The sequence below is a fragment of the Dermochelys coriacea genome, chromosome 25 (assembly GCF_009764565.3).
Source record: "Dermochelys coriacea isolate rDerCor1 chromosome 25, rDerCor1.pri.v4, whole genome shotgun sequence".
In the NCBI taxonomy this organism is placed as follows: domain Eukaryota; kingdom Metazoa; phylum Chordata; order Testudines; family Dermochelyidae; genus Dermochelys; species Dermochelys coriacea.
The window spans coordinates 6,759,352-6,785,952 of NC_050092.1; the positions used below are offsets into that span (position 1 = coordinate 6,759,352).

At 54.1% G+C, this 26,601-nt stretch overlaps 1 protein-coding gene across 1 annotated transcript in view; it reads left to right on the forward strand.

Annotated features, from left to right (window-relative positions):
- ADAMTS10 (ADAM metallopeptidase with thrombospondin type 1 motif 10) overlaps positions 1 to 24,733 on the forward strand; it is an 88,110-nt gene extending 63,377 nt beyond the window's left edge. The window contains 10 exon segments of the mRNA XM_038384237.2: positions 6,409 to 6,542; positions 7,972 to 8,095; positions 8,569 to 8,649; positions 10,677 to 10,840; positions 11,324 to 11,450; positions 12,391 to 12,520; positions 13,724 to 13,928; positions 20,557 to 20,733; positions 22,316 to 22,472; positions 22,997 to 24,733. Coding sequence (XP_038240165.1) covers positions 6,409 to 6,542; positions 7,972 to 8,095; positions 8,569 to 8,649; positions 10,677 to 10,840; positions 11,324 to 11,450; positions 12,391 to 12,520; positions 13,724 to 13,928; positions 20,557 to 20,733; positions 22,316 to 22,472; positions 22,997 to 23,106 — 1,409 coding nt within the window. The 3' untranslated portion in view covers positions 23,107 to 24,733.
- The last annotated feature ends 1,868 nt before the right edge of the window (positions 24,734 to 26,601 follow it).

Sequence of the window (26,601 nt, forward strand, 5' to 3'; positions counted from 1 at the left end):
GCTGGCCCCTCTTCTTGCAGCGCTCAGTCGTTTCCCCCGCCAAATACAATCGTGGCTTGGCCCTGCTGTTTACATGATCACAGCAGAATGTAGCCTGGCAGCAGCCCACAAATTAGCCATTGGGGACCAATTCATTTGCACAACAGCTTGCATGTTTTCTTTTCTTTAAATCTTCCCTCCACTGAGGAACCAAATACATGAACCACCACTGGAATCGGATTCGCCAATCCGGAGTAACTCCGCCATTGGGGTTTACACCGCTGCCAGGGAGATCCGAATCGGGTCCCAGCCGCAGAGCCGTTCCCCGTTTAGCAGTGGCTTGTGTTGTGCCCCGATGGACGGCTAGCTCTTCTGCCTTGTGTCCGTACGGCACGAACCGAAACCGGAGTTGCCAATGCTGCAATACCATAAATGGTCATTGAGGGAGAAGGGACGAGTCTTTGTGCTCCATGGCCCGTGTTGGGGCAGAGTGGTCTAGGAGGGACCATCTCTGTCTGAAGGGGAACGATCAGGATGCACGCGGCTAATGCCAATAGCAAGAAGGCTGCAACGAGCTCCCTGTTTTCTGGCTTAGAAAGGAGCCAGTCGGCTTTGCTTCGTGGCCTGTTTGTTTATTTCTCTTGGAGGCTGCACCGGGATACCGGCCGGTGCTGCCACCGATTCACAGGAGCGCAGTCTGCTTGCCATGAGCTTCCTTGGACAAATACAGCTTGGGAAGCCTTCGCCGAGCGGCGTGCGTAGGGGCTGATCCAAAGCTCGTTGGGGTCAGCGGAAAGACTCCTGGGGACCTCACTGGGCTCTGGATGAGGCCCTGAGTGAGTGAGGCAGGGAACCGTGTGGGAGAAGGTTTCTCTCTCAATTTCCCTTGCACTTAAAACCCTTTTTTTTTTTTTTTTTTTTTTTTTTTTAAGAAAAGCTCTCCCAGCTGCAAGCTTTTCTCAAATCCCCCGCCAAACAGCTGGCCAGGGGAAGGTGCCAATAAACCATCCTCTGCTCACGGGGAGATTTCTCAGACCCTGGGCCATCCTGAGCTTTGGCAGGGAGCAGGCTGCGGAAGGCCCCCCAAGATGTGCTTCCTCTCAATAGATCAGCTCTTTTGCCCCCCATCCCACCCCCCAACCAAGCAGCTTAATTCCAGCCTGTCGGTTTGTCAGGGAGGGACCCCTCCACACCAGCATCCAAGCCATAGGGATGTAGGATGGCCCAGTGCGTGAGGCATAAAGGGGGATGCATCATAGCCATGGGGAAGCATCGTGGTCCAGTGGTGAAATGTTCTGTGTGTGACAATGGCTTCCAATTAAATCCGGGCCCCGCGTGCCAGGTGCTGCACAGACACGGAGTGAGAGACAGCCCCTGCACCAAGGAGCTCACTGTCTAAACAGACAGGACAGGCCAAGGGCAGGAGGGGAGACAGATATAGGCAGTGACTTGCCCACAATAGGTTAGCAGCAGAGCTGGGAATAGCACCCAGCTCTCTTGACTCCTAGTCCGCTGCCCTTATCTACAAGACAAAGCTCTCGGGATGTGGCACAACTTGACACTAGCTACTTGGTATTTGCATATAACCATGGAGGTACAAGCAGCCAGGGAAAGGGCATAGACACCCATTGTAGGATCTTCTGTTCCATTTTATCCCGGATAATTCACCCCGGTGAGCAGATCTCCCATGCAGTAGCCCAAGCCGGCTTGATCCCTTCTACTGGGGCATCTTGCCCATTGAGCTGGGCGAATGGGTTGTCAATTTGCCTAACCGGTTACAACCCAGTAGATCAAAATGAACGGTTTCCAGTTTTACTTTCCCATCAGATAAAATTAATAAGCCAGGCACATTTAGCAGAAGGCCGGAAGGCCTGGGATTTTATAGTCACCTGAGCGGACTAGCCTGCTCAGCCAGATTGCCTGCCCGCTGGCTGGACTCCCTTTGCACATAGCCACCGCCAAGACATGACACAGGATGCTGGTGTTCCATCGGCAACTGAGCCTAAAGGGAGTTTACCCCTGATTGACCTGCTAGCAGCCAGACTCTGCTGGCCTCAGCTCGAGGACTCACTCGCTCGCTTTTTCTAGTTGCTGATTTCCCTTGGAAAGAAGGTTTAATTCTGAAGGATTTAAGCGAAAGAAAAAACCATCCTCCTGGGCTGTAATGTGGAGAAGGCCAGGAGGAAACTCCAGAGCCTCCCCCCAGAGCTGGATTCATACCTGCCAGCTTTTCCCTCTCAATCCCGAGTTCTTACGCCCTTCACCATTCCTGGAGGTGCTGCAACAAAGCCAGGGCACTTGAGGCAAAGGAAGAAATTTGGCCTTCACACCACCAATCCCTGATCCCTTTTTTTTCCTCTTCATTGTATTACATTTTTATTCCCGTTTTCCATCTTGGCTGCTTTTTTGAGCCCGTGATGATTCTGCTTTGGGCCAGTTGTGGCTGTAGGTGTTCGGGCTGCTGTAGGCTGGGCATAGGACAGCGGCAATAAGAGAGTATTCTAGGAAAGAGCAAGAGGACCCCACAGCTGCTGAAATGGAAAAGGAGACAGGAAAGGGGGAGGAAGCAAGGCTGTGACATGATTTAGCTGCTTTCCAGGGGGTGGGGGAGGTTATCTACATTTGGTCTCACTTCTGCAGGGGAGACCGAAACAAGGAAGGAAGGGAAGTGGGGAGGGGGAAGGGGGTTGCTTATGTGGAACAGTTTAAAGAAACATTTGCAAGTCCTGAAATGAGATCGCTGAGTCTCTGGCTGTTTCTCGGTTCCACCTGGTTACATATTCAGTCCCGGGCTCAAGGGATGGAAGAAATGAGAGGCTCCCTTTTAGCAGGAAAGCGAGTGGCTCAGACTGGGGCTGAAGGATCCACAGGCAGGCTTGACTTTGTGTCTGTCGCTAGGGGGTGAAGTGGAGTTGGGGGGGAGGGAATGACACCTCTGAAAATAACCAGCTCTGAAGCAAGATGGCAGACAGGGTTTAACCTAGAGAACACCAGGGCAATTAACCTGCTTGGACAAACTGATGGGCTCTTCGGAACTGTCACCTCTTAGTATCTCTGTGCAGTTCAATGAAAGGCGTGCTCCCGACACAGCGGAGGCAGGTTGGAAAAGCCCAGGGATCGGCTGTATTATTTAAGCTACAACATCGTTCCGCAGATCAGTGACTTCTCCTCTCCTGGGTAGGGCAGGCAGCGTGGGGCACCTCATTGTAAAGGAGCCGTCCCAGAAGCCGAAATGGTGGGAGGGATCAGGGATGGAAGGGGAATGAGGTTCCAGTGGAGGAAAGGCTGCAAGGGCTGGGGTGGTTTTGTTTGGAAGTGAGAAGAGTAAGACAAGGGTAGCAAATACATTCAGTAAAGGCCAGTCAAAGGTGCTCCTGTGGCCATGGTCTGGGCAGGCACTTAGCCCTTGAACTAGCCCAAATCACTAGACCCTATCCTCATGGGAAGCCACCACCTTCTGGCACTAAAATACGTCAAGTAGCAGGATGCAGACTTGTCTCGTACACTGATGGCTCTCGGGGAAGGATCTCTCAGACACAGGAGCTTTGGGATGCTGCGGCCAAGAGAACTAAACTAGTGGCAGAGGCCCAGCTGTCTCAAGGGCTAGAGGGTGAGACACTGAGCCTCTGACCTTCCAGTCACAAGTTCAAATCCACCCAAGGGTAGAGCCCACTTAAAGGCCTTGCCCAGCTGACAGCTGCCTGGTGGCCTCTGTGAAGTGAATTGGTAGCCTCAGTGGAGTGCCCAGTGGATGAGGGTCGGCGTAACAGAATCGATCGCCACTCCTGGTGAGCTCAGACAGGAAGCTGAGGATTGAATGTGCTGTGGAGTCTCTCTCCTTTAAAAAGGATCCCCCAAGCCAGTATTGAGGCGAGCCTGAAGGAGAAGCTTGTATGGCTCCTGCCCATGTTGTCCCTAGCCTGTGATTTGACCGTAGCACTGTCAGTCCAGCATCCTTCAAGGATAGAAGGGAGGTCAAAGGGAAAGAGTTTCGGTAGGTGATAGTCCTTGGCTCTCAGAGAGTCTGGGATAATGCAACCCCCCTTCACCAAGTGCCTAGCCTAGTCATCATTCTCAGCTGCTTTGCCCGGAGCTAGCTGAACTCCCCTCTAACGTCCCCCCATGTGACTTCTCTCTTTCTTCCCCCTCCATCTGCTTTCACTGAACTTGCAGGCTCTCAGACAAGCAGATGGGCTGCCTCTTCCCTCCATCTGCCCCTTTGATCTTCAATAACGACTTGCAGATTTCAGTTGCTGGGGTTCTCACTAAGCTAGGTGGTTCTGAGCTCCAGCTAATGTCTCTTGAGCATCGCTGGTACCACGAGGAGGAAGCTGCCAGTGTCCCAGCCCTGGGAGAATGCCTCTCCGCCCGAGTCTCCTACGTGTTGCTGACCTGCCTTAGGATACTGCAATACTGAGTGAACGATTCAAGCCCTGGGAACTGCTCAGGTCCAGTCAGGAGAGAGAGAGAGTGTGTGTTTTCTAGCCATTTTGAGCCGCTGCTTTTTGTCCCCAGACACTAAGAATCTGCTTCTGCCATGAGTCTAGTCCCATATGCACCCTTCTTCCAAATCAACTCGGACCTGCTTGTCCCTCTCACTCATATCCCACTTCCTGCTAGCCTGTTTCAGATCACTCTTGAAGTCCAGACGAGCGCCCTGGCTCTGTGCCCTACCAGAGGAGTGAGGCCAGTGGGCCAGCCAGTCCTGGGTTCTGCCAGTCCATCTGGTCTAACCTTGCCACTTGGCTCAGAATTTGTTCGCTGGATGAAAGTTCTTCTACTGCAATTTCTTCCAGAATTGAATCTCATGGAAAATCCCTCTGATCTCCTGCCGCTGCCCTGCTTAGTACCAATGCTGCGGAAGAAGGTGCAGGCAAAATCATAATGCACCATAGTCGGTAGGAGACAGCGTACAACCTTCCAGTCACCGGCAGATGCTCAGCTGATCTCTGAAGGCTGAGATCTTGTCAAATGACACACACTACAGTATCTGCTTCAGGCCCAGTCCTGCTCCCTTTGCTGGCCCATAAGAGTTCTGCCAGTGACTTCCATGAGAGCTAGGTTGAGCTATTCCTGGCTCTGCGTATGACGGGCTGTGGGAGGTTGGGTAAGTCTCTGCACCTCCCACCCTTTGACTGTCTGCTCTATTTAACTTGCAGGCTCCTTGGGGCAGGGGCTGTCTCTCGCTTAGCGCCTGTACAGCACCTAGCGTGATGGGGCTCAGGCTCTGCTGGGAGCTCAGGGTGCTGCCGTGGTACAAACAGCAGCACAGTGGGGGTGCTCTTGGGGCTCCCCGGTGGGTGTGTCACAGAGATGTGTACTCTGAAGGGAGGAGGGGCAAGTCCTGGCTCCCTGGGAGCTGGGGCTCAGTGCGGTACAAGCCTGGAGGAAGAAGACCCTGTCAGGCCGGAGGGCTGCCTGGCTCTGAGTGGCTGCTCCCAGAAGGCATGGGGGCTGTCTCTGCTCCAGAGCCCCACAGGGTAGTTAGTGAGCAGGCCTGACACTGCTCTGAACTTGCTGCCTGGCGGTGGGGCCTCCTGACCCCTTGGAGCAGCCTAGGCCAGGCACAGAGTGGAGAGAGCATCAGGAGAGCAGGGGGAAGCTGACTGGGTGGGGAAGCTCTATCACTAGGGCCTGACCAAATTCACAAACATGAAAAACGCATCACGAACCATGAAATCTGGTCTATTATGTCCTTTTACCCTATACTATACAGATTTCACGGGGGAAACCAGCGTTTCTCAAATTGGGGGTCTGGACTCAACAGGGAGTTGCAGGGGGATCGCAAGGTTATTTTAGGGGGGTGGCGGTATTGCCCCCCTTACTTCTGCACTGCCTTCAGAGCTGGGTGGCTGGAGAGTGGCAGTTGTTTGCCAGGCGCCCAGCTCTGAAGGCAGCCCCCGCCAGCAGCAGTGCAGATGTAAGGGTGGCGATACCATCCCATGCCACCCTTACGTCTGTGCTGCTGCCTTCAGAGCTGGGCAGCCAGAAAATGGCGGCTGCTGACTGAGGGCCCAGCTCTGCAGGGAGCAGCGCAGAAGTAAGGGTGGCAACACCATACCAGGCCATCCTTCCTTCTGCTCTGCTGCTGGCAGCGGCTCTGCCTTCAGAGCAGGGATCCCGGCCAGCAGCCGCCGCTCTCCAGGCGCCCAGCTCTGAAGGCAGCGCAGAAGGAAGGGTAGCAGTACCGCAGCCCCCCTACAATAACCTTGCAACATCCCCCCCAACTCCTTTTTGGGTCAGAACCCCAACAATTACAACACTGAACTTTCAGATTTAAATAGCTGAAATCATGAAATTTACAATTTTAAAAACCCTATGACCGTGACGTTGACCAGAATGGGCCGTGAATTTGGTAGGGCCCTAGCCATCACTCGTCTAGCTGTCGCTGTGCTGGGGCAGGTGGAACCGCCTCCCTTTCTCTTGCAGGGGGCGTGAAATCCTGTTCTCTCAACTGCCTGGCGGAGGGCTTCAACTTCTACACGGAGCGGGCAGCAGCCGTGGTGGACGGGACAACCTGCCGGCAGGACTCCAATGACATCTGTGTCAATGGGGAGTGCAAGGTACTTGCCGAGGTCAGGGGGTGCTGGGGCGGGAGCTGGGATGAGTCGGGGGTTTCCCTGCAGGCACTCAGCCCCTCTCCTGTGCTCTGTAGGCCCTTCTCGTGTGCCTTGGCTGTCGGTCAGGAGTTCAGCTGCCCCCTCATGGCACAGTAGTTAAAGAGCAGAGCCAGCTACTCTCCCACTTGCCTGGGGTCTCATGGACTCAGCTCTGCTGCTGACTCTTTGTGACCTGGAGCAAGTCAGCCCACTTCTTGTGCCTCGGTTTCCCTATCTATGGCGTGCGGGCTATAGCCCTGACTTGCCCTGTCTGGGAGGGCGCTGTGGGTGCTTAGCATTACTGTGTGACAGGCTCAGGGCCTGAGGCTTCCCCCATGTCAGTGGGTAAGTGGGTGGCCGTGAAGGTAACTGCGCATTGCCCTGAGAAGAAGACGGGCAAAACCCTCAGAGCTCTGGAGAAGGTATTCGGGACCTGGCAGGGCCTGAGAGTCCCTCCCGGGTCTGAGAGGGCATTGCTACATAAACAGGAGTCTCTGGGAAGTTGGAGGTAGGCCCAGCCTGCCCCTTCCAGCTGCTGGGGCCTGTGCTGTGAAGGACCCCGGAGCACGGTGGAAGTCCGGCAGGAATCAGCCCGTCACACAGGGGCTGCTAATTACAAGCACAGGGCGTCCCCTCCTTCCTCTCTTTCAAAATGTCGCCTTCTCCCTCCTCCTCCTCCTCCCTCGGGGCAGCTGCACGTTCCGCCTCCAGCCGATGAGCGTTCAGCATCAGGGCCCGGAGATGCGCTGGCCTGACCCTGCGCCCGCAGCGGGAGGTCCAGGACCCAGCAAGGGTGAAGGGCCCAGCCTGGCCAGAGGCCGGAAGGACCGTGGAGTCTCTCCTCATGAGATTTCCAGCCAGGTGCTGCAGAGCCAAGCCCTCCAGATGTCCGGGCCACCTGTGGCCGTTGCAGGGCCATAGAGATCTGGGGCATTTCCTTCGGAGAGTGGCAGGGCTGTGCAGGGGGAAAGGGGCACTCCTTGTACCCAAATGGCCTGGCATGGAGAGGGAGCTCCCAAAGCTCCACGCAGATTGTGGAGAGGACGCGCTGAATCCTCCCCTCGGTAAGGAGGGTGGATTCCATCACGGCATCCCACGCACACGCGCTCAGCCCTTCACCCAGGGCTCTCGGGGTATGGATGGGGAGAGGCAGATTTCGTCCTTGGGCCCCATGCTCACGCCCCTTTCTCTTGCCAGGCCCCAGGGGTGGCAGAAAGACAGGGGAGCCATGCTGAGCCCCACAGCTGGGAGGGGGAGGGGGCAGGAGTAAAAGGGAGGCAAGGGGACATCTGAACCCCCCCCACGTGACACCAGAATGGCCGTCTGGAGGTTTGGTCAGTTGGAGGCCAGCACCCCCTGCAGGCGGATAATCCCCCCTGCTCTGTCCCTCCAGCACGTGGGCTGTGACCGTGTCCTCGGCTCTGACTTGAAGGAGGACAAGTGCCGCGTGTGTGGGGGAGACGGGAGTACCTGCGAGACCATCGAAGGCATTTTCAACCAGTCCCTGCCCGAGGGGGGTAAGGAGCATCCGGCCCAGCTGGGACACAGCAAGGCTTGATTTACCCACCCCTTGTTTCCTTCTGGTTCAATGCCTTTATCTCAGGAAATGGGGGGGTCGGATACACCCATGGGCTCCCTGGGGTGGGGTTGAGGGGGTTGGGTACGCCTGTGGGCTCCCTGGGGTGGGGGATGTCGGGTACACCCGTGGGCTCCCAGGGATGCGGGGGTCAGATACAGCCATTGGGTCCCCGAGATAGGGTGGGGGTTGTCAGATACACCCGTGGGCTCCCCGAGGTGGGGATTGGATATGCCCGTGGGCTCCCTGCACTGGGGGGCTGATATGCCTCTGGGCTATTCTGGGGTCCTTGACTTGATTTCCCTCCGCTGGGCTCAGGTGGTTTCCTCCTACCCAGGCAATCCCCCGCAATCTCTCCGATCCCAGCATGGCTCGGTTTCCCTGCTAACCTCACACCCTGGGGTTGTCTTCCAGGTTACAGGGAGGTGATCTGGATCCCCAAGGGCTCGGTGCATATTGATATCCGGGAGTTGAACCTCTCTCTCAACTACCTGGGTGAGAAAACAGCAGGGTCTGCAGCTCAGGGGTGACGCTAGGGGACAGGGAGAGTCACGATGGAGAGCCAATGAAATTCCAATTCGACGCCCATTCAGTGCCATGGCACCTTTCTCTGTGGGTGCTGTGTGGGCAAGAGCTGCCTGGCAGATCTCCTCTGGAGGGGGTGCTGGGAAGGTTTCAGGTGCCAGCCTGAGGGGGCAGTAGGATGAAGTATTCTCAACACTCGGTAGCTAACCACTGAGAAAAGCTTTTCCCCCTCCCCGGGGTGGCATCTGCTGGCAAAGCCGCGGTGCCTGGTGAGGTTTGCAAAGCATGATGGGGGAACTGTTTTGGGGCCGGTGGTGTGTTTGTGTGTGGTGTAGATGCCCCCTGTCTCGCTGCTGCTCCACCTCTGTTCAGCAATGTAACCCCACGCAAACCCCACGCCCCGGCGCTGTCCCCAACTCCTTGGCACTTCCCTCAGAGCCAGCATGTTCGGCTGGGGGGTTCAGACCGTCTCGCGTTTTGGTCAGGCTCAGCTTTCCAGCCAGACTTTGGCTCATTGCTTTTCTCAAGCAATCAGCAGCCGTTACAGCAAGGGGAGAGGAAGGGAGGGGAATGTAAACATCCCCTAGCAGGTCACCTGCCAGGTGAGCTTGAACCATGGCAGATTCCAGAGCCTGCACTGAGGTCCCATGGGAGGGAGCTCCCTTAAGCTGGGGTTTCCCTGCAGTTCTGGGAGAGCAGCATTCGCTAACAGGGCCTGCGCTGGTGCCGGATCTGGTAAAGGACCCCTCGGGCCAGCTGCCTTGTGCCGGTTCCAGGGGAGCAGCGTCCCGGAGCAGAGCCTGCCCTGGTGTCGGACAGACCAGGCCTCCCTTAGTCTTTCCAATCCATCAGAAATGATTTACTGGTGCATACACGTCACCGGGAATGATCCTGGCTAAGGGGCAGGCTGGGATTTCACGCCCTCCTCTAATGGGGCCTGCCTGGCTGGGACACTTGTGAGCCCATCATACCTGTGGAAAGGCACTACCCAAACCTGCCTCTGTCCCCGGAGTAACAGCCAGCATCTCTCCCTGCGGCCAGCACAGGACCATGGAGTCCCCTGCAGCTGCAGTGCCTGTCCAGGCAGTGCTCGTGTGATTTCCAGCCTGAAGGGGAACGAGTCTCCCCCGCATTTCTCACCAATGCGGGACCATCCACCCTGCCCCAAAGCATCATGGGAAAGAGCATGTTAACAGCAACAACAGTGCAACCATTAAAAACGTAACCGTGGGCGTTTGTGTAACACACGGGCGTAGTGTGGGTGTGTGAGAGAGAGATCATGTCTCCCTCTAGTGACCGACCTCTGCGATTACAACGGCCAGCTGTAGTCCCGCCCACTCACTCACCGCCCACGGGGTATTCCTTTAGCACAGGCTCTAGAAGCTGCATTTCGGGCCTGGAAGATCTCGAGTGTGGTCCCAGCTGTGCTGGGGTCTCTGTGTATAGCCTGTGGCCACTGTTTGTTACGCTTCCGGGATATGAACTGTCATGTGCTAGTCTGGTGCCCTGGTTACCATCCCCAGTGCCACCAAGCTGGCTGGTTAAGCCCTGTCCCACTATGGCATCTTTAGTGTAGTCCAATGGCTTGGGCAAAGACTGTGAATCCAGATACTGGGCTGCTAGTCCCAGCTCTGTCCCTGGCCTTGACCAAGTCACTTAATTTGTGTGCACCTCAGCGTCTCAATCTATAAAATGGGGACAATGGTACTTCCCCGCCTTGTAACAGTGGATGAAGAGCAATGGCTGGAAAGCACTGGATGGCAGGCTAAGCATTGTTATGGTGTGGCGGGGGGTGGAGGAAATCCCAGTGCCCTAATACTATGGTGAGGGGTGTATTAGAAGCCATGCCCCATGATTCCCCTGGCAAAGTTGCTTTCAAAGAGAATCCATAGCCTCCTAGCTTTACCCATTAACTTGGTTGGGGGAGGCAATGCACGCTGGGAAATAGCTGGCAGTCCCTTCCGCACTGAGGACCCTCGCCTCGCCTGTCCTTCCAGCGCTGAAAGGGGAGAACGACGAGTATTTCATCAACGGGAAGCTCTCCATCGACCCGCCCAGGCGCTTTGATGTCGCCGGGACGACGTTCCACTACAGGAGATCTCAGGATGACCCCGAATCGCTGGAGGCCTTAGGACCTACCAATGCCACTCTCATTGTCATGGTTGGTAATGACCCTTTCCGTCCCCCTGGCCCTCCCTGCCGGGCCATGGCTAACTCATCCCAATCGATTATCTCCATTCCTGACACATGCACCAGAGTTAGTACTAATCTGGGATACAGGGACACTGGCGTCATAGGGGCCAAATTCTTCTCAGATCCCTGTCCTGGAGCAGAGGGCCCATTACACCACAGAGCCAGGCTTTGGAAAGAAAGTGGGTTTTGGCTGCCCCGGATCCGTGGTCCCTCCTGATCACTGCTCTGCTGAGCACAGAGGCTCCACACCTCCATGCTGCTCTGCTGCACCGTGGCCAGAGTCGATGGATATCAACTCCTGGTGGTTTCAGAGCTGGGAAGGCAAGGGAAGCCCAGCAGAGCTTGTAGAGCCTGGTGGGGGTTCTGGGACACACCACGCGATGGGCCCACGGTCACGCTCGGCTCTGATGGCACGTTGGCCCCAGTGCACTGACAGCCCCTTTCTCCACAGGTTCTCGTGCGGGCAGAGCTGCCGGGGATTCACTACAAGTTCAACGCGCCCATCACCCGAGGCTCCTTGACCCAGTACTCCTGGCACTACACCCCATGGACCAAATGCTCAGCTATCTGTGCAGGGGGTGAGAGGTTTGACTGTATTTTGGCAGGGGTAGCGGTGTAGTGTCTGCAACTCCCTTGACTCCCAGCACAAGACGCCATGCCTGGGGACTTGCTTTGGGAGCCATATTGCTCTAATGGGGCTCTCAGACCAGGACCTCACACTCAACCGCTTGCAACTCAGTGTCAGTCAACAAAGCTGCATGGACAACAGGTCTTGTCACATGTCCTGGACGTTGTTCTTTGGCTGGACCCCAAGAGTGGCTGATAAAGGTCACTGGGTTGAAATGATACACTTGAAATTCAGTGACACGTGTTAGGCTGGAGGTTGGACTAATGGTCCCCTCTGGCCTTTAAATCTCTGCATCTGTGAACTAGTCCGCCTCAGACAGATGCTTCCCAGAATCCTTTGGGCTCGTTCCGGTGGGAGCTGAAGCCGTGGTTTCTGTGGGGTGTCTGGCAGAACCTGGCTGCAAGGGGCTGAGCAAATATTCAGAAGAAGACAGAGGCAGTTTCAAAACCAAGGCTGAATGATCTTTCTGCTTTGACGTTAGGGGCCTTGGTTTTGCATGGGGCAGCAGTCCTCAGCAAGGGGAATGCAGGATAGGCCCCCCAATCCTGCTCAAAAAAGGGTTACAAGACTTTCAAAACCAGGTTGTTATTTTTTTCTGGGTGCACGAACTCTTTGATCAAATGCCCTCAAATTTTCTCGACAAACTTTGCTCTGGGCCCTGACCTGACCTACCAGTTTCCAGCCCAACCTGTCAGGTGTTGTAGATTTTAGAGATGATGGAAAATTTGGCTTTAAATAGAAACTTAAGGGCATCCTTGTCTCTGGAGTGACAAGTGGTTGTGCCCCCCTGTAGACCCAGAGTGAACAGCTGGATCGTGCATCCTAAACTCTGGAACCAGGCTAGAGCTATTTCTCTCTTCCCTTTCCCTCCCCCCCCCCATCCCCCGCAGGCAGCCAAGTCCAGTCCGTCATATGCAAGAAACAAGCCGACAGCTCCACAGTCTTCAACCATTTCTGTAGCCCTGAAACCAAATTACCGGAGAAGGAGAGACCATGCAACACTGAGCCATGTCCGCCCACGTGAGTGCGGTCACTGGTCTGGGAACGGTGTCTGCTGTTGGGGATCATGGGGCAGCTGGGCTGGGGAACTACTGGCAGGGTTCTTGGATGGAGAAGCAGGGCTGGATCGAGGTGGAGAATGGATCTGGTGCCTGCTCTCTCCCTGAATCAGCGAAGCAGGTTCTCCCATCTTTTTTCTTCCCCCGAATCAGTTCCCCCGTCTCTCTTCCCCGAGTCAGTTTCCCCCGTCTCTCTTACCTCGGGAAGAAAGGATGATCCTTGTGGTTCCGTTCCAGACATGGCTACTGGCTCCTAGGTGGAGTCACATCCAGCCTCTGCGGGGAGATGATCGTACTCAGCAAGTCTGTGTAAAGTCTGGGTGGCGCCACTGGGCTCCCCAGAGGAAAGGTGTCAGAGGATGGCAAGGGTGTGATATTATGTTATCTTTCCGCTCTGTCACTAATAATAATATCCAGCGCTTTTCACCTCAAAGTGCTTCACAAAGGAGGACAATAGCATTGTCCCCATTTTACAGCTGGGGAAACTGAGGCACAGAGCAGCAGTGACTTGCCCAAGGTCAGTGGCAGAGCCAGGACTAGAACCCCAGTCCCTGTCCAGGGCCCTTATCCACTAGACTAGTGCAGGGGATGGGTTCATAGAATGTGGGGGTCTGCTGGCCAGAAGGTTCATCAATAAAGCGGAATTTCTCCCAGAGTCATTGTACCCCCTCTCACCCCCCCACGTGCCCCTCTCCCCGTGATATTAGCACCTTCTCTGTTCGTCCCCTTAGAAACATGCACAGACCCAGCCCCGCAAGTCAGTGTCATTGTCCCCACTGTATGTGCAGAGATTAAATGACCGGTGCAAAGCCAGTCCGTGCGAGGCCAGGGAGGACTCAGGGTATGTGTACACAGCCTGTGGGAGCCAGCCTCTTCGCCCAGGGGGTGCAGACAGCCTAAGGGTAGCAGGACTTGTATAAATAACTGTGTAACTTCAGGACCCGAGCTCCAGCCCGAGTCACAACCTCAACACACTGTCTACACAGCTGTTTTTAGAGGCTAGCACGAGCTGAGCTAGCCAAGTCTGTCACCCCGGGCTTGGAGGCTCACTGCGCGGGCTGTGTAGATATTCTCTGGGGTTGCTGGCTCCTAGTGCTCAGCTCAGACAATGGCTGTCCAGGGTCAAGCTTCGCTCCTATCTGCCAACACTTGTCTCTTTCCCCAGTTGGGTGATCGGGAACTGGTCCGAATGCAGCCGGAGCTGCAACGAGGGCGTCCGCACCCGCAGCGTCGTCTGCCGCAGGAAGATCGCTGCCACCGAGGAGAAAATCCTGGACGATGGCTCCTGTGCCCAACCCCGGCCCAAGATGCACGAGCCCTGCAATAACCAAACGTGCCCCCCAGAATGGGCTGCTCTGGACTGGTCAGAGGTAAGGACCCATTGCACAGGCTCTCAGAATCCCCTGGCTTCTTATAGCTTGGGCCCTGCTGTGCTCCATTCATTACGGCAGGTCAAGGCTGTCCAGGGCCTACAGTGCCATTGAGGGAGGGGTACTGCCCCATGCAGGGCACAGTCCTGCACTGACCAAGGAGATGGACTAGATGGGACCTAACAAAGCTTTGCCACTGGGTGGGAACCTGGGTGACTTCACAGTGTCTTCCCCATGCTGAGCACTTAGGCTGCATCAGGTCTTAAGAACGGCCAGACTGGGTCAGATCAATGATCCATCTTGCCCAGTATCTTGTGTTCCAATAGTGGCCAATATCTGGTGCATCAGAGGAAATGAATGGCACAGGGCAATTATTGAGTGATCCATCCCCTGTCATCCACTCCCAGCTTCTGGCAGTCAGAGGCTAGGGACACGCAGAGCCTGGGGTTACATCCCTGACCAGCTTGGCTAATAGCCATTGATGGACCTACCTAGTTCTTTTTTTGGACCCCGTTATAATGTTGGCCTTCGCAACATTCTCTGGCAACAAGTTCCAGAAATTGACTGTGAATTGTGTGAAGAAATACTTCCGACTACCCCTCTGATTTGGTTCCTTTTGTTTGTTTTAAACCTGCTGCCTATTCATTTCATTGGGTGACCCCCTAGTTCTTGTGTTATGAATAAGGCTACATTTTAGTCACGGGTATTTTAGTAAAAGTCATGGACAGGTCACAGGCAGTAAACAAAAATTCACAGCCCATGACCTGTCCATGACTTTTACTATATACCCCTAACTAAAACTTGGGCGGGAGTCCTGGGTGCTCTGGAAGGGTGGTTCGGGGGCACTGCTGGTGCTGGGAGAGGTGACCAAGGATCCCGCTGGTGCTGGGGGGGCGGGCAGTGGCGCGCAGCCCAGGACCCCCACTGGTGCTGGGAGTGGGAGCATTGGCGGGGCTGGCAGGAGCTCCCCACCCAATCTGCATGTCCCTGCAGCTCGTAGGCGGTGCAGGGGCCAGGGGGCTCCACGTACTGCTCCCGCCGCAAGCGCCAGCTGCGCAGCTCCCATTGGCTGGGAACTGCAGCCACTGGGAGCTGCGGGGGCGGGGCCTGCAGGAGCAGGCAGCACGCGGAGCCCCCTGGCCCCTGCACCTATGAGGACCTGCAGGGCCATGCCAGTGGGAGCCGGGGAGCCCCGAGGTAAGCGCCCCCTGCACCGCCCGACCCCTAGCCCTGAGCCCCCTCCCACACACCCAATTGCTGCTGCTGGTCCAGGAGCTGTTCGGCTCAGGCAGCCCCTGAGCCAGCACCGGCCGCTGCAGACGTGACAGAAAGTCACGGAATCCATGATGGACTTGCAGCCTTAGTTCTGATAAGGAGTAAATAACACTTCGCTATTCACTTTCTCCACACCAGTCATGATTTCATAGACCTCGAGCCTATCCCCCCCCTTAGTTGTCTCTCTTCAAAACTGAACTGTTCCAGTCTTTTTAATCTCTCCTCATACGGAAGCTGTTCCATGCCCTGGATCATTTTGGTTGTGCTTCTCGGTCCCTTTTCCAGTTCTAAGTTCTGCCATCCTCTGAGCTGGGAGGGCCAAGCCTAAGGCTTCATTAGCTGACATGTCTAGCTAGTGTTACCGCAAACTTCTGAGAGCTAAGGTAGCACGGAGGATCAGTACGTCCGTACCCTCTGACCAAAAGCGAAATGAGTTTGGCATCTCAGCCTGGAGTGCTGAAGCAGCCAGGAGGGATAAAGCTTTCTGGCTTAGTGGCTTGTCTCAAGAAGGGGAAATCTGAAGGTACTGAGCCATTGCTTTAGAAACTCTGGTCGAAGAGACCCCTCCATTCGAAGCAAGGTCCTGGTTGCCACCTAATTTAAAGAAAGCATCATTTATTCATTATTTTATTTTTGTATTACTGTAGTTCCTAGCAGTCCCAGTCATGGCCCAGAACCCCCCTGGGCTAGGCACTGGACAAACAATGGAAGGACAGTCTATGCCCCAGAGATCTTCCATTCTAAATAGACAAGCGAAACCCCTGGGGCACAGACAGATGGGGGGGAGCACAAGGAATCAATAGGCCGTATTGGCCAGCGTGATGGGCAGTAAAGCAGCCGCTCAGCTGTAGTCAGGCTGGAGAGGACACAGCCCAAGGCCATGAAAATGCCAATAATTGACGGTTAGTGGACCAGATACTCAATGGGTGTAAATTGGTGTAGCTCCATTGACTTCAGTGGCGCTGCGCCCATCCACGCCAGCTGAGGATCTGGCTCCCTGCACACAGCTCCTTTCCTCTGAGATCTCAAAGCGCTATAACCAGACATCATTATCCCTATCTGACCGATGCAGAGTAGAGGCCAAGTCTCCTGATCCCACTCCTCCACTGCTCTAACCTCTAGGCCATGTTGCTGCCGATCTCAATGGAGGTGCTCACGGCAGAGGAGAGAACGGCCAAGCTAGAATAACTTAGCTTGGAGAGACCTGACTGCAGTATTTAAACTAGCCAAGGGTAATTCTCAGATTCTGCTGCCTTTCTCTGGAGTTAGTGGAGAGATCAGAAGGAGGGAATTAGCTTCTTCCCAGGAAATACCACCTCTATCAGATGCAGCAAGCTGCCATTTGCGGAAGGGGGGCCAGGTCTTGAGCTGTGGATTGTCGTAGTTGCACAGAAGGGAAGGAGGAGGATCCTGGGAACTACAGGCCAGTCAGCCTCACCACAGTCCCTGGAAAAATCGTGGAGCAGGTCCTCAAGGAATCAATTCTGAAGCACTTAGAGGAGAGGAAAGTGATCAGGAACAGTCAGCATGGATTCACCAAGGGCAAGTCATGCCTGACTAATCTAATTGCCTTCTATGACAAGATAACTGGCTCTGTGGATGAGGGGAAAGCAGTGGACATGTTGTTCCTTGACTTTAGCAAAACTTTTGACATGGTCTCCCACAGTATTCTTGCCAGCAAGTTAAAGAAGTATGGGCTGGATGAATGGACTATAAGGTGGATAGAAAGTTGGCTAGATTGTCGGGCTCAATGGGTAGTGATCAATGGCTCCATGTCTAGTCAGCAGCCGGTATCAAGTGGAGTGCCCCAAGGGTCGGTCCTCGGGCGGTTTTGTTCAATATCTTCATAAATGATCTGGAGGATGGTGTGGATTGCACTCTCAGCAAGTTTGCAGGTGAAACTAAACTGGGAGGACAGGTAGATTCATAGATTCATAGATACTAAGGTCAGAAGGGGCCATTCTGATCATCTAGTCCGACCTCCTGCACAGCGCAGGCCACAGAATCTCACCCACCCACTCCTATGAAAAACCTCACCTATGTCTGAGCTATTGAAAGTCCTTAAATCATGGTTTAAAGACTTCAAGGAGCAGAGAAGCCTCCCTCAAGTCAACCATGCCCCATGCTACAGAGGAAGGCGAAAAACCTTCAGGGCCTCTCCAATCTGCCCTGGAGGAAAATTCCTTCCCGACCCCAAATATGGCGATCAGCTAAACCCTGAGCATATGGGCAAGATTCACCAGCCAGATACTACAGAAAATTCTTTCCTGGGTAACTCAGATCCCATCCATCTAATATCCCATCTCAGGGGATTAGTCCTATTTACCCTGAATATTTAAAAATCAAATACTTACCAAAATCCCATTATCCCATCATACCATCTCCTCCATAAACTTATCAAGTAGAATCTTAAAGCCAGATAGATCTTTTGCCCCCACTGCTTCCCTTGGAAGGCTATTCCAAAACTTCATTCCTCTGATGGTTAAAAACCTTCGTCTGATTTCAAGTCTAAACTTTCTGGTGGCCAATTTATACCCATTTGTTCTTGTGTCCACATTGGTGCTGAGCTGAAATAATTCCTCTCCCTCTCCTGTATTTATCCCTCTGATATATTTATAGAGAGCAATCATATCTCCCCTCAACCTTCTTTTAGTTAGGCTAAATAAGCCAAGCTCCTTAAGTCTCCTTTCATAAGACAAGTTTTCCATTCCTCAGATCATCCTAATAGCCCTTCTCTGTACCTGCTCCAGTTTGAATTCATCCTTTTTAAACATGGGAGACCAGAACTGCACACAGTATTCTAAGTGAGGTCTCACCTGTGCCTTGTATAACGGTACTAAAACCTCCTTATCCCTACTGGAAATGCCTCTCCTAATGCATCCCAAAACCACATTAGCTTTTTTCACAGCCATATCACATTGGCAGCTCATAGTCATCCTATGATCAACCAATACTCCAAGGTCCTTCTCCTCTTCCGTTACTTCTAATTGATGCGTCCCCAACTTGTAACTAAAATTCTTGTTGTTAATCCCTAAATGCATAACCTTACACTTCTCACTATTAAATTTCATCCTATTACTATTACTCCAGTTTACAAGGTCATCCAGATCCTCCTGTATAATATCCCGATCCTTCTCTGAATTGGCAATACCTCCCAGCTTTGTATCATCTGCAAACTTTATTAGCACACTCCCACTTTTTGTGCCAAGGTCAGTAATAAAAAGATTAAATAAGATTGGTCCCTAAAACCGATCCCTGAGGAACTCCACTGATAACCTCCCTCCAGCCTGACAGTTTGCCTTTCAGTAGGACCCGTTGCAGTCTCCCCTTTAACCAATTCCTTATCCACCTTTTGATGTTCATATTGATCCCCATCTTCTCCAATTTAACTAATAATTCCCCATGTGGCACGGTATCAAATGCCTTACTGAAATCTAGGTAAATTAGATCCACTGCATTTCCTTTATCTAAAAAATCTGTTACTTTTTCAAAAAAGGAGATTAGGTTGGTTTGGCACGATCTGCCTTTTGTAAAACCATGTTGTATTTTGTCCCATTTACCATTGACTTCAATGTCCTTAACTAATTTCTCCTTCAAAATTTTTTCCAGGACCTTGCATACTACAGATGTCAAACTAACTGGCCTGTAGTTACCCGGATCACTTTTTTTTCCTTTCTTAAAAATAGGAACTATATTAGCAATTCTCCAATCATTCGGTACTACTCCTGAGTTTACAGATTCATTAAAAATTCTAAAGATAGATACGCTGGAGGGTAGGTATAGGATACAGAGGGCCCTAGACAAATTAGAGGATTGGGCCAAAAGAAATCTGATGAGGTTCAACAAGGGCAAGTGCAGAGTCCTGCACTTAGGACGGAAGAATCCCATGCACCGCTACAGACTAGGGACTGAATGGCTCGGCAGCAGATCTGCAGAAAAGGACCCTAGGGGTTACAGTGGACGAGAAGCTGGATAGGAGTCAACAGTGTGCCCTTGTTGCCAAGAAGACCAATGGCATTTTGGGCTGTATAAGTAGGGGCATTGCCAGCAGATCGAAGGACGTGATCGTTCCCCTCTATTCAGCATTGGTGAGGCCTCATCTGGAGTACTGTGTCCAGTTATGGGCCCCACACTACAAGAAGGATGTGGAAAAATTGGAAAACGTCCAGCGGAGGGCAACAAAAATGATTAGGGGACTGGAACACTTGACTTATGAGGAGAGGCTGAGGGAACTGGGATTGTTTAGTCTGCGGATGAGAAGAATGAGGGGGGATTTGATAGCTGCTTTCAACTACCTGAAAGGGGGTTCCAAAGAGGATGGATCTAGACTGTTCTCAGTGGTAGCTGATAACAGAACGAGGAGTAATGGTCTCAAGTTGCAGTGGGGGAGGTTTAGGTTGGATATTAGGAAAAACTTTTTCACTAGGAGGGTGGTGAAGCACTAGAATGCGTTACCTAGGGAGGTGGTGGAATCTCCTTCCTTAGAAGTTTTTAAGGTCAGGCTTGACAGAGCCCTGGCTGGGATGATTTAGTTGGGGATTGGTCCTGCTTTGAGCAGGGGGTTGGACTAGATGACCTCCTGAGGTCCCTTCCATCCCTGATACTCTATGATTCTGTGATTCTAAGTCAGTTGGAACTACATTGCGTTCCAGCAGCTGAGGACCCGGCCTGCTCTGTGTAATGTCATGTGTGAGCCTGGGGTGTACACGGTCGGGAGTGCTGAGCAGGATGGGAGTGCCTTGAGCTCACAAACTCAGCTGTGCTAAGGGAAGGGATCCCACGGCCTTTGTAAGTTTCCTGCATGACCCATATTTGCCTCCCGGAGTTGGGATCTTAGAATCATAGAACTGGAAGGGACCTCGAGAGGTCATCTAGTCCGGTCCCCTGCACTCGTGGCAGGAGTCAGTATTATCTTTTTGGCACGGTGTTGTCTTCACTTGGGCATTGGCAGGCTGAAATGTGTGGGTGACAAAGGGCATGGGGCTTTTGCTCAGACCTTTACCTTGCACGCCCTTGGGTGGAGAGGGAATGGGGAGGTTCTCCATGCGCCCTGAGATCAGTGTATCTTTTCTTTCCTCAAAAAGAAAAGGAGGACTTGTGGCACCTTAGAGACTAACAAATTCATTTGAGCATAAGCTTTTGTGAGCTACAGCTCACTTCATCGCTGTAGCTCACGAAAGCTTATGCTCAAATAAATTTGTAAGTCTCTTATAAGGTGCCACAGGTCCTCCTTTTGTTTTTGCAGATGCAGACTAACACGGTTGCTACTCTGAAACTTTTCTTTCCTGTGCCCCCTAAAGCTGAGCCTGCCCTTTGCCGGGCACCGCAAGTTTCATGCGTCTCCTCTTTGCAGTGCACCCCGAGTTGTGGGCCTGGTTTCCGCCACCGCATTGTGCTTTGCAAAAGCGGCGACCACAGCATGACCCTGGCAACCTCGCAGTGCCCCGAGAACACCAAGCCCCCGACCAGCATGAGGTGCAACCTGCGACGCTGCCCGCCCCCGCGGTGGGTGACTGGCGAATGGGGAGAGGTACTGACTGATCTCCTGCCACAGTCCCGGGAGTTCCCAGCCCGCTCAGTAGCCTTGGGGTGGGGAACCCAGGTGATCTCCCATGTGGGACCACCAGAGGGTGCTGCACCACTGGGAATTGAAGTAATGCAGCATGGGTGGAAAAGCAAGAGTACCCAGGCTGCCAGGCAGACACTGAATGACCGCAGCAAACAGCCCTGCCCCAGTCCCTTTGCCCGCAGGCACCTGTTAGCCTTAGAGCAATGTCTGCCCTCCGCTATAGCCATACGGCCCCATTTGGCTCCTAGGGCACGTCTACACTGCAATAAATAATTCCCAACTGCAGGGCTAGAAATAGCAGTGACGAGACGCGGGGTCTGGCTGGCGTCCAGGCTGAGACCCGCCCCCCTCGTGGAGTCCCAGAGCCCAGGCTCCAGCCTGAGCCCAACGTCTGCACAGCTATTTAACAGCCGTGTAGACGTGCCCTCGGAGTCCGCAGACAGACACCAGGCTGCATGCCAGGGAGCGCTCTGCTTCCAGTGATCATCAGCGCGGTGGCGGGCGATGGCTCCTGGTCGGCTGGGCCAGTCTTGCCTAGGCCTGGCTGGAGTCCCTGCTTGGCTGGCACAGGTGGCACTCTGTGGGTTTGCTGCCTGTGCCCCTTGGATGCCTTTCTGTTGAGCTCCGCACTCTGTCCTGCTCCAGCTGCTCAGGCCTTAGCTCTTGCCTGGTCACTGGGGTCCCTGTGCTGACTAGCCCACTGGGCAAATGAAATACCTCCCTTTGCGAGCTCGGAGCCGCTGCTTTGCCACCTTTGGGGCTCCTTCTCCCTGTCCCCCTTCCCCGGGGTAGGTGGAGCGATCAGGCTGGCTTGTGTCCCAGCCACCAGGCCCCCTCCTGGAGTCAGCCGGGCACCTTCTTCCCACTCATTGCCTGCAATGGGGAGAAGTGAGACGAGGAGCCCCCAAGCCGTGGTCAGGTGGGATCCGGGCAGATAAAGGGGAGAGGTGCCCTTAGGTCTGTTCCTCTTTCCTTCCCAAAGAGGGCCCTTATTTACCTGGGCATGGCTGTTGTCCCCACCCTCTTAGCATCCCAGCCCCTTCCCTGAGAGCACAGGAGTCCAGCCTTTGAACCCCTCTGCTATCAACCAGTAAGGGATATCCAGCCAGGGGAGCTGGGCTGCTGGATCTTCCCTCCACTTGGGCACAGGCAGGCCACCTCTGCCTCCGTGGACTAGGCAGTGCCCCAGTTACTGATGAGTGGGCGGCTGGATTAGGAAATGTAGCAAGAACTGGGCTCTGCAGTTCAGAGCAGGGTAGGGGTGGAGGGTTGGACTCTCCAACACAACAGCTATTTAGGGGTGTGCAGGGGGAGGGCCAGTAGGCTTGGATCAAGCCTATAAAGGCAGCTGGACTGCATTGGTCCGCTCGGTGCATAGAAGTCCCTGTAGCCAGCTGGAAGCAGCAATCTGCAGCCCTCAAGGGTTGAGTTAAACACAGTGGCCAGGCTGCAGCCCTGGGAGAAGCCAGGCCCAGCCCCCTCCCCATTAGCAGTGCACCGCAGGGCAGGTCTGACTCTGCCCTGTCCCCCGTCCCCCCCACAGTGCTCTGCCCAGTGCGGCCTCGGCCAGCAGAGGCGCTCCGTCCAGTGCTTGACCCACACGGGGCAGCCGTCCGGCGACTGCGGGGAGAGCCTGAAGCCTGCGGGCATGCAGCAGTGTGAAGCGAGGTGCAAATCAGGACCTACTGAGAGCCCCGAAGGTACCGGCCGGCCGGGCCACGCCGATGCAGGAGAGAGAACTTCAAATCTAAATTCTGTCCATTGCTAACAGCCGGGTTCAAAATCTCCCCTCTGAGTCTGTGCTGACCCCAATATCCCTGCATGAAGCTGTAGGTCTCAGTAAGGGGCGCTCTCCCCTCTGGGTCAGCGCTGAACCTGTTGCCCCCGTGGTGGTGGTGGGGGAGGGGGTGAAGTGGCTCCTGCATGTACGTTGTCCGGGTGAGCCTGCCCAACACTGTGGGACCCCTGGGAGGAGAGGCCTTGATCTCCCTGTAAGATTCCCCATCCTGAGCTCGGTTCATTGCCCTTGTGTGGGGTTCACCCCACTTGCTCCTTGGCAGCCAGTCCATGGAGACTGAGCCCTGGGCAACACCACTTTCCCAGAGTTTGGGGGAGTTCCGCTGTGGGTGGGGGAGCTGCTCTCTACCCTGCTTACGTAGACTAGCGCCCCCGCCCCCAGTGCACAGCTGGGTCTCTAACCCCTTTTCCTCTGGGCTCCCTGCAGAATGCAAGGATGTGAACAAGGTCGCCTACTGCCCCCTGGTGTTGAAGTTCAAGTTCTGCAGCCGGACCTACTTCCGACAGATGTGCTGTAAAACGTGCCAGGGGCATTAAAGGAGCAAGGCGACCCCTGTAGGAAAACTGGAAGGCGAAAGCAATGCCGGAGGGCAGCCGAGCCGTGCCGTTCCCCTCCACCCCCGGGAATCTCCAAAGAATTCAACCCAAACACTGGTCGTGCTTCTGGTGGGAGCCGGCGACACCCCCCACCCCCAACCCTAACCCCACAAGAACCCCCGTGGCGGGAGCCTCAGTTAAACCACTGCCAACACGTGTGCCACTCCGGAGACCGGCAGCACAAGGGAGGAGCGGGGAGATCTCTGCAGCCACAACGGAGCCGGTCACCGTGCCGGGAGAGAGCAGAGCTGGGGAGAATGTGGCAACAAGGACATTACTTGAAATTCTGACATTTGTTATTTATTTACTAGCACAGCTGGGTCCTCCGGGCACCAGCCAACAGCCTCCAGATGGTGCCAACAGCCCTGCCCGCCACACTGGGGAGGGCAGGGTGGTTCTCGACAGCCAATCAGCATGCTCTGGTCCTGCTCTCGCCTTGCTCCGTGCCGGGTCTCCTGAAGGGCATCACTGTCTGCCTCTGGGAAACCGAGCGTGCTCCTTGGCGCTGGGAAGCAGGCCTTTGGGCCGGGGAGGGGGACTGAGCGAATGGAGCAGTCCGTCCTGCCCTACGCCAGCAGGAGCCTGGGGAAAACCAGGAGAGCAAGAAGAGGAGAAAGATTTTTAGCTGTGTGGAGCATCAACCTGCCAAGACAACCCTTGGCTTGTGCCTTTGGGCTTCTTTATGATGGATGAGGCAAGGCTGCTGGGGTGGGAGGGGCGGGATTGTTTGGTTCGTTCAAGCCTTGTCTCCCCTGGAAGGCTCTGTGGATGACTGGAGAACTGGTCGGATACCGATCGTCCCCAAGGCAGTGACACCGGATGAATTGGGAGGGGAAGGGTGTTAAAAACATGGGTTTTCTGAAGCCTTTTATTATTATTTGTATCACAGGGGTGTACCTAGAAAGTCAGCTGAAGTCAGGGCCTTGTGGTGTCAGGTGCTGTGCGCGTACATAGTAAGAGACAGACGAGCTTCCAATCTAAATAGACACGACAGAGAAAGGTTGGAAGAGGAAACACAAGGAGGAAGTGATTTGCCCGTAGAGCCAGGAATTGAACCTGGGTCTCCTGAATCCCAATCCAGGGCCCTGCCTTCTGTGGCATGGTGCCTTAGCAGTGGAAAGCACAGCTGTCTCCTGTCGAGACTCAGGTTCTGCTGCCTTGCGAACTGTGGTGTCACCGTCCTATGATTTTCCCCAGCTCTCCACGGAGTCTTCCAGGAAAAACAGGGCGAGACAGGACCTGAGTTTCCAATGTGAAAAGAGCATGGATTTTTTTTTTTTTAAAATCCCATCATAATGAAGCAACACAAGGCCCAAGCCCGGGGATCAGTTCCATTTGCAGACCGTCTGTCCGATGCAGGAACGACGAGCATCTCTCTCCTCCCTTGCCCCAGTGTCTCTAGCTCTTAATATACTTGCTACAGCATCATCCACTCACCAGCCAATCACAGCCTCTCGGGTGCTGGCTGGCTCCTGATAGGCTGGCGCGTGGGTATTAATTGTCTTCCTTCCTGGTGGAATGTTCCATTCCGACGCTTACTCCGGGGGGTGAGGGGCGTTGTTTTCACGATTTTATATAAATATACTATAACAAAAATTGTTTAAAATACTAACTCTGAGAAGAAGGTGCAAAATACCGGCATGATTTATAATAAAGGAGTAGCTACCATCCCGGGCAGCTTCTGGTCCGAGTGTCATTTCTCAGCTCGCCCCGCACCTGCCTGGATGGCCGGGGGCCCTGCGCTGGGCGCCCAGCTGCCTCCCGGCACATCTGCCCAGTGGCCCATTCCAGGCCACCCTCTCCCACCCTGCGGACTCCCCCCCCATCCCCCTCCAAACCTGGGGAGCAGGACGTGTTTTGGATTGACACAGGACTGCACACCTTTGCCATCCCTGTCCTCCCCTGACCCAACCGGCATTGGGGGGTTCCCCCATAACTCCCAGGCAAGAGAGGATCTAAAAGTGTTTACTGTCAAGGTGGGGAAGTGGACTGGAGAAATTCCTCCCCGGGATCTCTGGAGCAGCCGGGGACGAGACGAGCTCTGGATCCCTAGAGGCGCAGAGGAGGGTGGATGATTGCTAAGCTTGGGGGAAGGATACGTTGCATTTGCACCTGCTTTACCGCCGCCTTTCTGCCGGGTCTCTTGCCTGCTCGTCCCTTCCTCTCCTGCCTTGTCATTGGATGCCAGCCGGCTGCTCCTTGCAGGTTTGTCTCATGGCTTCAGCCCATAAGAGCTTCCCACCCATCTCTGGAGCAGACAACGCCTATCCCTGCACCATACACACACGCCACGACCCTGAAGGATGGGCCAGGACATCACGGTGAGTGGCAGGTGGGGAGTGTTTTACCTGGGTCCTGCCTGGCTGGAATGAGGAGAAGGGCTGAATGTAGCCAGTCTTGCGATCAGGCAGGAGCAAGCTGCCAAAGGAAAGACACTGAGTCTATGAGAAAGTGGCCAGCTTAGCTCAGCATCCTGAGGCTCCCAAAGACATTATATGGCCAACTCCATGGGTTCAAAAATCAGGAATCAGAGCCCCCAAAATCACAAGATTCTTTTAACTAGTAAAGGGGGGAGGGGTTTTAATTTGCATTCTCATTTCTGAGCCTCTTAAGTGCACTCACCTCACGTTTTCCATCTCTGTTGCCATGAGGGCTGGAACCTTTTCTTTTGAAACGAACGTGGGGATTCTGGCAAACTAGCTTTCAGAGTAGCAGCCTTGTTAGTCTGTATTCGCAAAAAGAAAAGGAGTACTTGTGGCACCTTAGAGACTAACAAATTTATTTGAGCATAAGCTTTCGTGAGCTACAGCTCACTTCATCGAAAGCTTATGCTCAGATAAATTTGTTAGTCTCTTATAAGGTGCCACAGGTACTCCTCTTCTTTTTGGCAAACTAGTCTGATTCCAGGAGCTGGGGCTTTAAGAAAACCCCCAAATATCACCCAGCGCTGGCAACACTACTTGCCTCTGCCCAGCTGCAGCGAGGATCAAACCTGAACTGCTTCAGGAATTGTCCTGGGTGATTCAATAGCTGTCGCCGTTTTCCGACTTCTGTCCTCCACATGTAGCCAGATCATTTCAGGGAAGGAAACCTGCCTGTAGGAACCTGGGATGCGGTGCAGTTATCAGCCACTAGATGTCCTTCCGCAACCATGCACAACACTCCTCCAAGTCTGAACTAGTTTTGGGGCGGGAAATCCTGCTTTCTTCTTGTTCCCTATGAGAGAAACAAAAATCAAACCATCACTTGCACTGGCCAGATTGCCCAACAGAAGGCTGGGTTTCTTAGTGCCAGTTTATAATGTTTCACATTTTTTCAAATCTAACAGCAAAGCCCGAGACACTAAATGACCCTTAACGTAGTAGTGGAGCTAAGGACTTGAGTTCATTTGATCACCTCTTGTTCCAGCTTCCCCACTGGCCAGATTTATGGCTT